Source organism: Scyliorhinus canicula, chromosome 26, assembly GCF_902713615.1.
Source record: "Scyliorhinus canicula chromosome 26, sScyCan1.1, whole genome shotgun sequence".
NCBI classification, from domain to species: Eukaryota; Metazoa; Chordata; class Chondrichthyes; order Carcharhiniformes; family Scyliorhinidae; genus Scyliorhinus; species Scyliorhinus canicula.
In genome coordinates this window covers 8,614,107-8,629,366 of record NC_052171.1, presented here as the reverse complement: position 1 = coordinate 8,629,366, position 15,260 = coordinate 8,614,107, and the positions used below count along the sequence as shown (strand labels likewise).

At 51.3% G+C, this 15,260-nt stretch overlaps 1 protein-coding gene across 6 annotated transcripts in view; it reads left to right on the top strand.

Moving 5' to 3' along the window:
- LOC119957317 (ATPase family AAA domain-containing protein 1-A-like) overlaps positions 1-15,260 on the top strand; it is a 32,008-nt gene that overhangs the window by 14,278 nt on the left and 2,470 nt on the right. For 2 of the 6 annotated variants that reach the window (XM_038785192.1, XM_038785198.1), the window contains exons 1-8: positions 3,982-4,083; positions 5,686-5,875; positions 6,745-6,843; positions 8,694-8,814; positions 10,526-10,726; positions 12,729-12,835; positions 13,061-13,150; positions 15,200-15,250. In XM_038785192.1, coding sequence (XP_038641120.1) covers positions 5,741-5,875; positions 6,745-6,843; positions 8,694-8,814; positions 10,526-10,726; positions 12,729-12,835; positions 13,061-13,150; positions 15,200-15,250 — 804 coding nt within the window. In that variant the 5' untranslated portion in view covers positions 3,982-4,083; positions 5,686-5,740. Of the gene's footprint in view, positions 1-3,981; positions 4,084-5,685; positions 5,876-6,744; positions 6,844-8,693; positions 8,815-10,525; positions 10,727-12,728; positions 12,836-13,060; positions 13,151-15,199; positions 15,251-15,260 lie in introns of those variants that run through there. The other 4 variants (XM_038785194.1, XM_038785193.1, XM_038785195.1 and 1 more) reach the window with 3 other exon arrangements.

The window sequence follows — 15,260 nt, the reverse complement described above, 5'->3', positions numbered from 1 at the left end:
ACACTGCTGCCTCACAGCGCCAGTGTGCCTGGTTCGATTCCCGTCTTGAGTCACTGTCTGTGCGGAGTCTGCACATTCTCCCCATGGGTTTGCTCTGGGGTGGGACACCGGCGTTGGACTGGGGTGGGCACAGTAAGAAGTCTTACAACACCAGGTTAAAGTCCAACAGGTTTGTTTCAAACACGAGCTTTCGGAGCGCAGCTCCTTCCTCAGGTGAATGGCGAGGTATAGAACATAGAACATAGAACAGTACAGCACAGAACAGGCCCTTCGGCCCTCGATGTTGTGCCGAGCCATGATCACCCTACTCAAACCCACGTATCCACCCTATACCCGTAACCCAATAACCCCCCCCTTAACCTTACTTTTTAGGACACTACGGGCAATTTAGCATGGCCAATCCACCTAACCCGCACATCTTTGGACTGTGGGAGGAAACCGGAGCACCCGGAGGAAACCCACGCGCACACGGGGAGGACGTACAGACTCCGCACAGACAGTGACCCAGCCGGGAATCGAACCTGGGACCCTGTAGCTGTGAAGCATTTATGCTAACCACCATGCTACCGTGTTGCCCCGTATGTTCCATAAGACCATAAGACATAGGAGTGGAAGTAAGGCCATTCGGCCCATCGAGTCCACTCCGCCATTCAATCATGGCTGATGGGCATTTCAACTCCACCTACCAGCATTCTCCCCGTAGACCTTAATTCCTCGCGACATCAAGAATTTATCTATCTCTGCCTTGAAGCCATTTAGCGTCCCGGCCTCCACTGCACTCCGTGGCAATGAATTCCACAGGCCCACCACTCTCTGGCTGAAGAAATGTCTCCGCATTTCTGTTCTGAATTTACCCCCTCTAATTCTAAGGCTGTGCCCACGGGTCCTCGTCTCCTCGCCTAACGGAAACATTTTCTTTGCGTCCACCCTTTCTAAGCCATGTATTATCTTGTAAGTTTCTATTAGATCTCCCCTTAACCTTCTAAACTCCAATGAATACAATCCCAGGATCCTCAGCCGTTCATCATATGTTAGACCCGCCATTCCAGGGATCATCCGTGTGAATCTCCGCTGGACACGCTCCAGTGCCAGTATGTCCTTCCTGAGATGTGGGACCCAAAACTGGACACAGTACTCCAAATGGGGCCTAACCAGAGCCTTATAAAGGCTCAGTAGCACATCGCTGCTTTTATATTCCAACCCTCTTGAGATAAATGACAACATTGCATTTGCTTTCTTAATCACAGATTCAACCTGCATGTTTACCTTTAGGGAATCCTCGACTAGCACTCCCAGATCCCTTTGTACTTTGGCATTATGAATTTTCTCACCGTTTAGAAAGTAGTCTATGCTTGGATTCTTTTTTCCAAAGTGCAAGACCTCACATTCCAGAAACATTTATATAGACAAATTTTTGCTCAGCAATTCTGCGTTGTCGCTACTACTGGCCTTCAAACAACCGCGTAACCTCAAACAAACCATTGTTTGCAGCAAATTACCCAGCCTTCAGAACAGCGACCACTACACCACACAACCCTGCCAGGGCAATCTCTGCAAGACATGCCAGATCATTGACTTGGATACCACCATTACACGTGGTAACACCACCCACCAGGTACGCGGCACATACTCATGCGACTCGAACAATGTAGTCTACCTCTTACGCTGCAGGAAAGGATGTCCCGAAGCGTGGTACATTGGCGAGACCATGCAGACACTGCGACAACGAATGAACGGGCATCGTGCGACAATCACCAGGCAGGAACGTTCCCTTCCAGTCGGGGAACACTTCAGCAGTCAAGGGCATTCAGCCTCTGATCTCCGGGTAAGCGATCTCCAAGGCGGTCTTCAGGACACGCGACAACGCAGAATTGCCAAGCAAAAACTTATAGCTAAGTTCCGCACGCATGAGTGCGGCCTCAACAGGGATCTTGGATTCATGTCGCATTACATCCACCCCCCACCATCTGGCCTGGACTTGCAAAATCCTACCAACTGTCCTGGCTTGAGACAATTCACACCTCTTTAACCTGTGATTATCCCTCTCCCTGGATCTATAATGATTTGATTACCTGCAAATGCTCGCATTCCAAGCATTGTCCGGGCATCTCTGACTTTGTCTATATAAATGTTTCTGGAACATACCTCGCCATTCACCTGAGGAAGGAGCTGTGCTCCGAAAGCTCGTGTTTGAAACAAACCTGTTGGACTTTAACCTGGTGTTGTAAGACTTCTTACTAGGATATAGATAGATTGTAGTCTTGGCACAGAAATGGCAGATGAAGTTTAATCTGGACTAATGCAAAGTGATGCATGTTGGAGGATCAAATCCAGGTATAAATTATACTGTAAATGGTAGAACCTTTAGGAACATTAACATACAGAGGGATCTGGGCGTGCAGGACCACAGTTCCCTAAAAGTGGCAGCACAGGTGACCACGGTGATCTAAGTAGGCTAATGGCATGCTTGCCTTCATCAGCCAGGGCATTGAGTACAGGAGTTGGGAAATCATGTTGCAGCTGTATAAAACCTTGGTTAGGCTGCTTTTGGAGTATTGCGTGCAGTTCTGGTCACCACAATATCAGAAGGATGTGGAAGCTTTGGAGAGAGGGCAAAGAAGGTTCACCAGGATGTTGCCTGGTCTCGAGGGTGTTGGCCACGAGGAGAGGTTGAATAAACTAGGATTGTTTTCACTGGAAAACGGAGGCTGAGGGGAGACCTGATAGAGGTCTACATATTTCTGAGGCATAGAGAGGGGGGATAGTCAGGCTTTTTCCAAGGGTGTAAGTGTCAATTACAAGGGAGCACAGATTTAAGGTGAGAGGGGGAAAGTTTAAGGAGGATATGAGGGGTAGGTTTTCCACGCAGAGAGTGGAGAGGATGTGGTGGAAGCAGGCAATATTAGCAACATTTAAGAGGCATGAATAGGGAGGAAATAGAGGGATACGGACTGAGTAAGGCAAGTGTTTTTTTAAATTTAGTTAGGGCATCATGATCGGCACAGGCTTGGAGGGCCGAAGGGTCTGTTCCTGTGTTGAACTTCATTTTGTTCTTTTTTTGAATATGGGGAGAGTATTCTGTTGAGATAAAGGATCAACCATGATCATCTCAAATGGCGGAGCAGGCTTGAAAACAAATGGCCCACTCCTGCTCCTAAAAACAGATGCCCTGGTCATCCACCTCACGGCTGTTTGTGGGAGATTGATGTGTACAAGTTGGCATGTTTCCAACATTACAACTGACTGTGCCTCAAAAATTATTGAAGTGGCTGGAAAGCAATATGACACAATGTGAAGTGTCGAACAGCGGTATGTAAGCACAGTGGTAGCACTGTTGCTTCACAGGTTCGATTCCTGGCTTGGGTCACTGTCTGTGCGGAGCCTGCATAATCTCCCCGTGTCTGCATGGGATTCCTCCGAGCGCTCCGGTTTCCTCCCATGAGTCCCGAAAGACGTGCTGTTAGGTAATTTGGACATTCTGAATTCTCCCTCTGTGTACCCGAACAGGTGCCGGAATGTGGCAACGAGGGGATTTTCACAGTAACTTCATTGCAGCGTTAATGTAAGCTTACTTGTGACACTAATAAAGATTATTATAATAGGTGCAAACTCCACACAGTCACCCAAGGCCGGAATCGAACCCGGGTCCCTGGCGCTGCAAGGCAGCAGTGCTGACCGCAGTGCCACCCTGTATAAAAGTCGCCACAATGTCAGCTCGAATGCATGGTATGTGAATGAGTTGCAACCGTTGTCTAAAATGCTGCATAGTGTCAGTTGCCTGACATTTAATGTAATAAATAGATTTATTTTCAAATCCTCTTTAATCAGTGGAACTTGCAAATGAATGGATGCAAGAGACGCCACACGGGTATACAATTTTCAGAAGTTGTTTGAGCAGGAAATGCAAGCATGTGTGGCAGGGTAGGACCTTTCGAGCCAGAGCGGAACCATCGGCCGGACCCCGTTTTCCAGCCGGACCGTACTGTCGGTCGCGCGGGGGAAGATGGCGGCGGCTGTGAGCGTCCGTGAACCTCGCGGGCCAACATCTGAGCGTTTCGCCTCAGGCCCAGCGACCGGAGGCGGGTGAGGGGCACAGCCGTCGAACGGGGTCGGGGTTTTTCGCTTTACTAAAGGGAAAGCCTCTTCTCCGTGTTGGCGCTTCTTGGGGTGTCGGCGCATGCGAATGGGAGGCGCCGGCTCCGTTCCCAGCGCATGCGCCGTGGGCAGCGCCGGCCTCTGGCACCCTTCGCGTGCGCATTGTTGGCAGTGCCGGTCCCCTTCGCGTGCGCATTGTTGGCAGTGCCGGTCCCCTTCGCGTGCGCATTGTTGGCAGTGCCGGTCCCCTTCACGTGCGCATTGTTGGCAGTGCCGGTCCCCTTCGCGTGCGCATTGTGGGCAGTGCCGGTCCCCTTCACGTGCGCATTGTTGGCAGTGCCGGTCCCCTTCACGTGCGCATTGTTGGCAGTGCCGGTCCCCTTCGCGTGCGCATTGTTGGCAGTGCCGGTCCCCTTCGCGTGCGCATTGTTGGCAGTGCCGGTCCCCTTCACGTGCGCATTGTTGGCAGTGCCGGTCCCCTTCGCGTGCGCATTGTTGGCAGTGCCGGTCCCCTTCACGTGCGCATTGTTGGCAGTGCCGGTCCCCTTCGCGTGCGCATTGTTGGCAGTGCCGGTCCCCTTCACGTGCGCATTGTTGGCAGTGCCGGCGCCTGCTCTCTGCAGGGAGCACGTGTTTACATGTCCTGGCCTTCTGGTGCAGACAAGTGTCCACAATTCCACCAGAGTGTAAGAAGGCCTTTCAAAGCCTCTCTCTAACTATATTGCCAAATTCCTCCCCTTCCATGCTAACATCCCAGGGGTTTAACCATTGAGCAGAAACTGAATTGGCTGTGGCTGCCACCAGAACAGGTCAGCGGCTTGCCAAAGAATACTCTTCCCCCCCCCCCATGCCACCCAAAATGCCTTGCCCGGATAAGTGCAGCTCCAAGAACGCTCAAACCTTTTTGTAAAAAATCCTTTTATTGGTATTAAACTTATTTATAATAGCCTTTGCCAGTGCTATCACACAACAATGAAGAGGAATCTACACATATGGGTGCACACACATATATATGGCAAACAAGCAGGCATACAGCTAAAAATAACATCGGCACGGATATGGGGCTCCTATTTTTGTTAGGCTTGCACCCATGTGCGTCCCTGCCACTCACCCCTCTGGCTCCCTGCTTGCTCTATGCTCTGCTTGATGTCCTCTTTCCCACCCCCCCTTTTCTCCTTCCGTTGATCGTTTCAACACCCCCCCCCCCCCCCCCCCCCCCACTTATTGCTTGCTGGTTTCAAAACTCTGTTACACATATGGGCAGCACGTTGGCGCAGCGGGTTAACCCTGCTGCCTCACGGCGCCGAGGTCCCAGGTTCATTCCTGGCTCTGGGTCACTGTGGAGTTTGCACAATCCAAAGATGTGCAGGGTAGGTGGATTGGCCACGCTAAATTGCCCCTTATAGATACAGTGCCTCGTTCCCCTGGCCTAACCACTCATCCCAGGGTGCATCGACAAACCCCTGCCTAGTTTTGAGGGGATCCAGACTGATGAAAGCCCAGTCCACTGTCATTTTGTTCGTAGGTCAGCTGAAAGGCACTGGCTGCCAAGCACCCTGCTACCTCTGATTCTTTTTAAATCTGTCACAGTTTAACAAGTCGCGAACATGCTGCTGAATGAACCCTCAAAGGACATACTGGCACGATGCTGAGCCAGAGTGAGGTGCTCGGGACGCTCTTCCGCCTCACGGTGTTTGGCGCTGCCACGTACTTTGGCATCAAGTGGATGGTGGATATCATCGATCCGGCAAGGAGGCCGAAGATCGAGGCCAAGAAAAAGGTAGGCTTGTTAAGTCCACGCCGCTATTAAAAAGATGGCGCAGTGACCCTCACAGCGCCAAGACCTGGGTTTGATTCCGGCCTCGGGTGACTGTGTGGAGTTTGCACGTTCTCCTCGTGTCTGCATGGGTTTCCTCCGGGTGCTTATTGGGGAGAAGGCAGGAGAATGGGGATGAGAAAATACCAGCCATGATTGAATGGCGAAGCAGACTCGATGGGCCGAGTGGCCTAATTCGGCTCCTAAGTCCTATGGTCTTCGGTTTCCTCCCATAGTCCAAAAATGTGCAGATTAGGTGGATTGGCCGTGCTAATATTGCCCATGATTGTGGTTACGGGGATAGGAGCGAGGATTGGGCCTAGGTAGGGTGTTCTATCGGAGCAAGGGCCAGTGCATCCTCGATGGGCCAAATGGCCTCCTGCACTGTAGGGATTCTGTGATTAAACAGGAGAGACTTGTGTTGAAAAATGTTTGTTCGGAATGCGATGAGCTCATTTATCACGACGAGATCAGCTTTTTTGACAGGCCAGTTGAAGTTAACCTATCACATCCCTCAGTCTTTCTCGCTTCAGAACTGGGTTTAACTCTCTCAACCCCAGCTGTGCCATTCAATTCTGGACAATCACATTCACCTTTGGACGGGCAGCCGGCCTGACTTAACATTTCAGACGTTGTGGGTAAGGAGGTTAACCTGAGCTGACTGGGGTTTGCACTTGTTGACAGCAGGAACAAAAGGGCCCGGTTGTCCGTATTCGGCCCCTGCCCCCACCACTCCCATCGTTTCTGACACTGATTGGGGCAGTTTAAATGTACAGACTTCGCCGGCATTAGTGCGACTGCAGCCAAATTGTGTTTGTTGAACTGTTCAACAGGCAGCAAGGCTGATGAAACAGATTGGTGTGGAAGGACTCAATCTCTCGGAGTATGAATTGACAATAGCGGCTCACCTGGTGGATCCCAGAACACTGAAGGTGAGTGCTTTCTCTCTGCGTTTTGTTGCCCTATTAAATGAAATTTGGTCAGGTGCTTATCTGCGCCTGGACCGTGCTATCTGGTCTGGCAAGCAAAGCATGAAGTCACGGCTTAAAGGAGGAAGTCTTTTGGGGGAGTTTATTTCAATCCTAAACATGTAGACGTACAACGCACAAAATGAGTTGGAATGGCAGCGATGGGGGAAGGGCCATTTGGGAAAGAGCCAGGCTCTCAACTGGTGTCGACATTGAATTTGAACTCCCGGAAACTACCAGACTGATTCCAGAGATGGCGGGACTGTCATATGAGGAGAGATTGACTAGGTTGGGATTGTTCTCGCTGAAGTTCAGAAGAATGAGGGGGGAATCTCATAGAGACTTATACAATTCTAACAGGACTGGACAGGGTAGATGCTGGGAAGATGTTACCAATGATGGGTGTGTCCAGAACCAGGGGTCACAGCCTGAGGATTCAGGGTAAACCATTTCGGACAGAGATAAGGAGACATTTCTTCACCCAGAGATTGGTGAGCCTGTGGAATTCATTACCACAGGAAGTAGTTGATGTTAAAACTTTGAATACATTCAAGAGGCGGTTGGATATAGCACTTGGGGAGAATGGGATCAAAGGCTATGGGGAGAAAGCAGGATTAGGCTATTGAGTTGGATGATCAGCCGTGATTGTGATAAATGGCAGAGCAGGCTTGAAGGGTCTTCTATGTATCTATGTAAATGGAAGTGTTGGAGTTGTGTCAGAGGCGATCATTCAGAAAGAGGAACCAAACCGGCTCACACCCGCTTTTGATGAAGGTGGAACGAGAGGCACCACCCAGTCCCGGGAAGCAGATTTTAAACATGACAATGAGTTGCGTACCTCTTCTCATTTTATTTTATTTTGTTTAAACCCAGCAGTTGGCTGGGTTTCCCAGGCCTTGGGTAATCTGGCAATTTAACGGAAGTGAGAGGGCTGAATCCGTGAGGTAAGCACAGTAACATGGTGGTTAGCGTAAATGCTTCACAGCTCCAGGGTCCCAGGTTCGGTTCCCGGCTGGGTCACTGTCTGTGCGGAGTCTGCACGTCCTCCCCGTGTGTGTGTGGGTTTCCTCCGGGTGCTCCGGTTTCCTCCCACAGTCCAAAGATGTGCGGGTTAGGTGGATTGGCCGTGATAAATTGCCCGTAGTGTCCTAAAAAGTAAGGTTAAGGGGGGGGGGGGGGTTGTTGGGTTACGGGTATAGGGTGGATACGTGGGTTTGAGTAGGGTGATCATTGCTCGGCACAACATCGAGGGCCGAAGGGCCTGTTCTGTGCTGTACTGTTCTATGTTCTATGTAATCGCCTTTACAGTCACGAGGAGGAGGAATGCTTCCTCCAGGCACAACAAACTACCCAGCAAACCCTCCCTTGCATCCGTCTACGTCCTCACCTCCTAAAATCTTGGCCCATCAGATACCGCCACCAATGTCTTCCTCACTGCCCCTCCTGCTCTCGTCAGCACTCCCCTGACCTCTCCCCTGTCAATCAGAATCCCACTTACATGAGCCCGATAGTTAAATTCTGCAGGACATTCAGCAGTCCAGTCTTATGGGTATTCAAACTTACAACTGCAACCCACCTCTCCCCACCACATAAAACTCTCACCCAGGATAACGTCCTGGCCTAAGATTCCCTGAAAACCGCTTTACAAATCCAGGAGGTTTTTTTGCTATCCCGACTCATGGCAGAACAGGTTAACTCATCATTCATCTGACTGATGTTTAGATTGGTTTGGTTACATAATAGTTGTCAATGCACTCGCTGTGTTTTCCATCGTTTCCACCGATGTAAATATAATTCTCGATGCATTCCAATAGGTGACATGGCGAGACATCGCCGGCCTGGACGAAGTTATCACTGAACTACAAGAAACAGTCATTCTCCCATTCCAGAAGAGACATTTATTCCATGGATCCAAGCTATTCCAGCCCCCAAAAGGTGAGGGTCCATTTGTATTTGGAACACAGACAGGGTAATATCTGAGGTGTGGTGAAGACTTTAGAGCATTCGATAATTCCAGTGCCTCGTAACTTGGGGTAAAGTCTTATTTTTAACGTTGCACAACCCAAAATTAGCATTTGGAAACTTTCCATCCTCCAGGTGTGGTACGGGGTTAGATACAGAGTAAAGCTCCCTCTACACTGTCCCCATCAAACACTCCCAGGACAGGAACAGCACGGGGTTAGATACAGAGTAAAACTCCCTCTACACTGTCCTTATTAAACATTCCCTGGACAGGCACAGCACAGGGTTAGATTCAGAGTAAAGCTCCCTCTACACTGTCCCCATCAAACACTCCCAGGACAGGTACAGCACGGGGTTAGATACAGAGTAAAGCTCCCTCTACACTGTCCTCATTAAACATTCCCAGGACAGGTACAGCACGGGGTTAGATACAGGGTAAAGCTCCCTCTACCCTGTCCCCACAAACAGTCCCAGAACAGGCACAGCACGGGGTTAGATACAGAGTAAAGCTCCCTCTACACTGTCTCCATCAAACACTCCCAGGACAGGTACAGCACGGGGTTAGATACAGAGTAAAGCTCCCTCTACACTATCCCCCATCAAACACTCCCAGGACAGGTACAGCACGGGGTTAGATACAGAGTAAAGCTCCCTCTACACTGTCCCCATCAAACACTCCCAGGACAGGTACAGCACGGGGTTAGATACAGAGTAAAGCTCCCTCTACACTGTCCCCATCAAACACTCCCAGGACAGGTACAGCACGGGGTTAGATAAAGAGTAAAGCTCCCTCTACACTGTCGCCATCAAACACTCCCAGGACAGGTACAGCACGGGGTTAGATACAGAGTAAAGCTCCCTCTACACTGTCCCCATCAAACACTCCCAGGACAGGTACAGCACGGGGTTAGATACAGAGTAAAGCTCCCTCTACACTGTCCCCATCAAACACTCCCAGGACAGGTACAGCACGGGGTTAGATACAGAGTAAAGCTCCCTCTACACTGTACCCATCCAACACTCCCAGGACAGGTACAGCACGGGGTTAGATACAGAGTAAAGCTCCCTCTACACTGTCCCCATCAAACACTCCCAGGACAGGTACAGCACGGGGTTAGATACAGAGTAAAGCTCCCTCTACACTGTCCCCATCAAACACTCCCAGGACAGGTACAGCACGGGGTTAGATACAGAGTAAAGCTCCCTCTACGCTGTCCCCATCAAACACTCCCAGGACAGGTACAGCACGGGGTTAGATACAGAGTAAAGCTCCCTCTACACTGTCCCCATCAAACACTCCCAGGACAGGTACAGCACGGGGTTAGATCCAGAGTAAAGCTCCCTCTAACTGATCTGCCAAGCCCATGATGATGTTTGTATTTTTATTACTTTATCCACGTGTCCTCGAGTTGGCAGAGCGCCTTTTCACCCACACCATGTCTTGGTCCCTGCTGGAAGGGCAGATTACCTGTAAGTTTTGAGTGTTGGTAAACTTAGTAAAGCTTGAAATGTGTGATGTGTCAATGTCCGAATGGAGAAAAGCCAAATGTTTGTGTTTGATCGCCATCGACCTGAACCATTGCCCCGTATTCTCTTTGGAACCTGAGTGTCTATGTTTGATATGTGTCACACTTTGTATTCCTGATGGATTGCCAACGAGAGCCTTCCCTCTGTTCCTGAATAGGTGTGTTACTGTACGGCCCCCCAGGCTGTGGGAAGACCCTGATTGCCAAAGCCACTGCGAGCGTCGCGGGCTGTCACTTCATCAACATGCAGGCCTCGACACTAACGGACAAGTGGTATGGAGAGTCGCAGAAACTTACAGCCGCTGTCTTCTCGTTGGCTGCGAAAATTGAACCCTGTATCATATTCATTGATGAAATAGGTAGGTGCTCATTCGGTGCGTTACGACGACTTGGGACTTGAGAAATTTTCTTTCCCAAAACTTTACTTCTTTGCCAGAACCTGCAAGAGAAAAGAGATCATCGTAAATCACAGAATTGTTACGGTGCCGAAAGAGGCCATTCGGCCCGTCGTGTCTGCACCGACTCTCCAAGCGAGCACCGTGACTTAGTGCCATTCCCCTGCCATTTCACCGCACCCCTGGGCGTTGCTTTTCTTCAAATAATCATCCAATACCCTCTGGAAGGCCTCGATTGAAGCTGCCTCCACCTCACTCCCAGCCAGTGCATTCCAGACCCAAACCACTCGCTGTGCGAGAGAGTTCTTTCTCCATCGCATTTGCTTCTTTTGCAGATCACTGTAAATCTGTTGCCCCCCTCGTTCTTGATCCTTTTCCGAGCAGGAACGTTTTCTCCCTCTCTACTCTCTGCAACCCCCTCACGATTTCGAACATCTCTCTCAAATCTCCGCTCAACTTCCTTCTCTCTAAGGAGAACAGTCCCAGCCTCTCCAAACTCTCCTCTCAACTGAAGCCCATTTTTGTAAACCTAATTATTCTGCTTTTAAACCACTTGCCAAACCAGCCCGTAACTCACTCCCGAGTGTGTTGTTATTCTGAGTTACCAGTTGTGCAGGAGAGGGGGACCTGGGGCTTACACACACAAATCATTGACGGTGACAGGACAGGTGGAGAAAGGGGTTAAGAAAGCACACACTGTCCGGGGCTTTATAAATAGCTGCACAGTACAACAGTACAAAACAAGGAAGTTGTGATAAAGTTGGACAGCACAGTTGGAAGCATAGCCGCTTCACAGCACCAGGAACCCGACATCGATTCCCGGCTTGGGTCACTGCCTGTGCGGAGTCTGCACGTTCTCCCCTGTGTCTGCGTGGTTTTCCTCCCGGTGCCCCGGTTTCCTCCCACAGTCCCGAAAGATGTGCTGTTAGATGAATTGGACATTCTGAATTCTCCCTCTGTACCCGAACAGGCGCCGGAATGTGGCGACGAGGGGATTTTCACAGTAACACCATTGCAGTGTTAATGCAAGCCTACTTGTGACACTAATAAAGATTATTGTTAAAAGTGGTCTGTTGTGTCCGGTTCTGGGCTCCACATCTTCAGAAGGAAGTGACGGCATTAGGGAGGGTCCAGAAAAGATCCACGAGAATGGTCGCAGGGATGAGGAACTTCAGTTACGGGGATAGGTTGGAGAAGCTGGGAGTGTTCTCTTCAGTCAAGAGAAGGTTGAGAGGAGATTTGATGGAGGTGTTAAAAGTCATGAGGAGGGAGTTAGTCTGAGCAGAGTAGACCGGGAGAGAGATTGTTGTCATGGGCGGAAGGCTCAAGACAGACTTAAAGTGATTGGTAAAAATGCAATGGTATTTTATCGTTATTTTTTCATAAGTATAGATTACCCATTTATGTTTTTCCAATTAAGGGGCAATTTAGCGTGGCCAATCCACCTACCCTGCACACCTTTGGGTTGTGGGGGGGTGAGACCCACGCAGACACGGGGAGAACGTGCAAACTCCACACGGACAGTGACCCGGGGCCGGGATCGAACCCGGGTCCTCGGCGCCGTGAGGCAGCAGTGCTAACCACTGCGCCGCCGTGCCGCCCTGAAAGATGCAATGCTAGCGTGAGGGAAAACCTCTTGATGCAACGAGCGGTTAGGATGTGGAACGCTGTGCCTGAGAGCGTGGCGGAGGCAGATACAGTCGAGCCCCACGAAAGGGAAACATGAGGATTGCCTGAAGAGAGTGAATTTGCAGTCCTGCGGGGAGGAGGCAGCGAGAGGTTAAGGGAGCTGGAACCATTCCGTGATTCTAAATGATTCAAACCCATCAGCCAGACCAGCGCTTCGAGATTGGGGATGATGTGTGAGTTTGTAAACAATCCAAGCTGCCTTGCCCTTGTGTCCCAGGCTCTGTGCCTAATGCCGGCCGTTGATCTTCACTGTGGTGCCTGTTTTAATCCTGCTTAGATTCCTTTCTGAGGAACCGTTCCTGCAATGACCATGAAGCAACAGCCATGATGAAAGCACAATTCATGACCCTGTGGGATGGACTGGACTCTGACACCGATTGCCAGGTATGTGGGGATCTGTCTGACGTGGGCTCCAGACAGGGAAGATTCCCGTACCAGCCTCCCCGGACAGGCGCCGGAATGTGGCGACTAGGGGCTTTTCACAGTAACTTCATTTGAAGCCTACTCGTGACAGTTGTGACCCTACTCCAGCCAGTGAAAGCATCAAAAGTCAGTTAGAATCCCCGGAGAATGCAGTAACAGTGTCCTGTTCCTGTGCCTTTCCTATAGGTGATTGTGATGGGTGCTACAAACCGGCCGCAGGATGTGGATCGAGCCATCTTGAGGAGGATGCCCAGCACGTTCCACGTGGGCCTGCCTGTGAGTGTTTGGCTGTTAGCTCCTGGGCTGTTCTGCTGTCGCTGTCAGAATAAAGATAATAAGATTATATTATAGTTTGTGAATGAATCTGAGCAGCGCCTGGGGGAGGGGAGAATGGAGACAACTAATCTGCACCTCTTTGTGGAAGCAACCACTATACACGACCAGCCCACGCACCCAGAACCCAAAACCAACCACCCACTGTTCCATGTGCTAAACAACCCTGAATGTGCCAAAAGTCACACTAATAATCAATTAAAGAAAATCATTGAGCTGATGATTCGGTTCATTTAAAGCTGCTTGAAGTGACATCCATTCATATGCAGGACCTATTCTCCGCAAATCAAAGGAATATTTTCAAGGCGAGCACCTTGTCTCCCCGTTCCCTGACCCTCCCCGTTCCCTGACTCTCTCCGTTCCCTGACTCCCCGCTCCCTGACTCCCCGCTCCCTGACTCTCCCCGCTCCCTGACTCTCCCCGCTCCCTGACTCTTCCCGCTCCCTGACTCTCCCCGCTCCTGACTCTCCCCGCTCCTGACTCTCCCCCGCTCCCTGACTCTCCCCGCTCCCTGACTCTCCCCGCTCCCTGACTCTCCCCGCTCCCTGACTCTCCCCGCTCCCTGACTCTCCCCGCTCCCTGACTCTCCCCGCTCCCTGACTCTCCCCGCTCCCTGACTCTCCCCGCTCCCTGACTCTCCCCGCTCCCTGACTCTCCCCGCTCCCTGACTCTCCCCGCTCCCTGACTCTCCCCGCTCCCTGACTCTCCCCGCTCCCTGACTCTCCCCGCTCCCTGACTCTCCCCGCTCCCTGACTCTCCCCGCTCCCTGACTCTCCCCGCTCCCTGACTCTCCCCGCTCCCTGACTCTCCCCGCTCCCTGACTCTCCCCGCTCCCTGACTCTCCCCGCTCCCTGACTCTCCCCGCTCCCTGACTCTCCCCGCTCCCTGACTCTCCCCGCTCCCTGACTCTCCCCGCTCCCTGACTCTCCCCGCTCCCTGACTCTCCCCGCTCCCTGACTCTCCCCGCTCCCTGACTCTCCCCGCTCCCTGACTCTCCCCGCTCCCTGACTCGCCCCGCTCCCTGACTCGCCCCGCTCCCTGACTCGCCCCGCTCCCTGACTCGCCCCGCTCCCTGACTCGCCCCGCTCCCTGACTCGCCCCGCTCCCTGACTCGCCCCGCTCCCTGACTCGCCCCGCTCCCTGACTGGACCCAGCCATATAAACACTGTGGCTACCAGAGCAGGCAAGAGGCTGGGAACCCTGCGGAGAGTAACTCGCCTCCTGACTCTCCAAAGCCTGTCCACCATCTACAAGGCACAAGTTCAAATACCACTACGGCCGATGGTGAAATTTGACCTCAATAAGAATCTGGAATTGAAAGTCTAATGATGGCCTTTAGAAAAGGAAATCTGTCCTTGTTTGGTCTGGCCTACATGTGACTCCAGACCCACAGTTGACTCTTAAATACATTCTAAAAAGGCCCAGCAAAACCACTCAGTTCAAGGGCAATTAGGGATGGGCAGTTAATGCTGGAAAACCAACGATGCCCACATCCCCTGAATGCGTTAAGAAGAAAAGCCAAGAGTACGATGATGGAATGTTTCCCACTTGCCTGATGAGTGCAACAACGCCCGATACACTCATAGAATCCGTACATTGCAAAAGGAGGCCATTCGGCCCATTAAGTCTGCACAGACCCTCCGAAAGAGAGCCCTACCCAGGCTCAATCCCTCACCCTACCCCCAACCCCACCTTGGGGCAATTTAGCCTGGCCAATCCACCTAATCGGCACATTTTTGGACTATGGGAAGAAATCGGAGCACCCGGAGGGAACCCGTGCAGACACGGGGAGAACGTGCACATTCCACGCAGTCAGCAAAGGTTGGAATTGGAGCCGGGTAGCTGGGGTTGTGAGGCAGCAGTGCTGACCACTGTTGCGATTGTTAGAAATTTGGCATCCTTGCATTTGGCCTGATGAGTGCAAGACAAAAACTTCAGCATGCCTCTTTTTTTCATCCAGATTCAAATAACCATTTCTGTGTCATCCTCCAGAAGCAGAGGCAGCGGCAGGAGATTCTGAAGTTGATCCTATCTGGTGAATGTGTATGTGTCT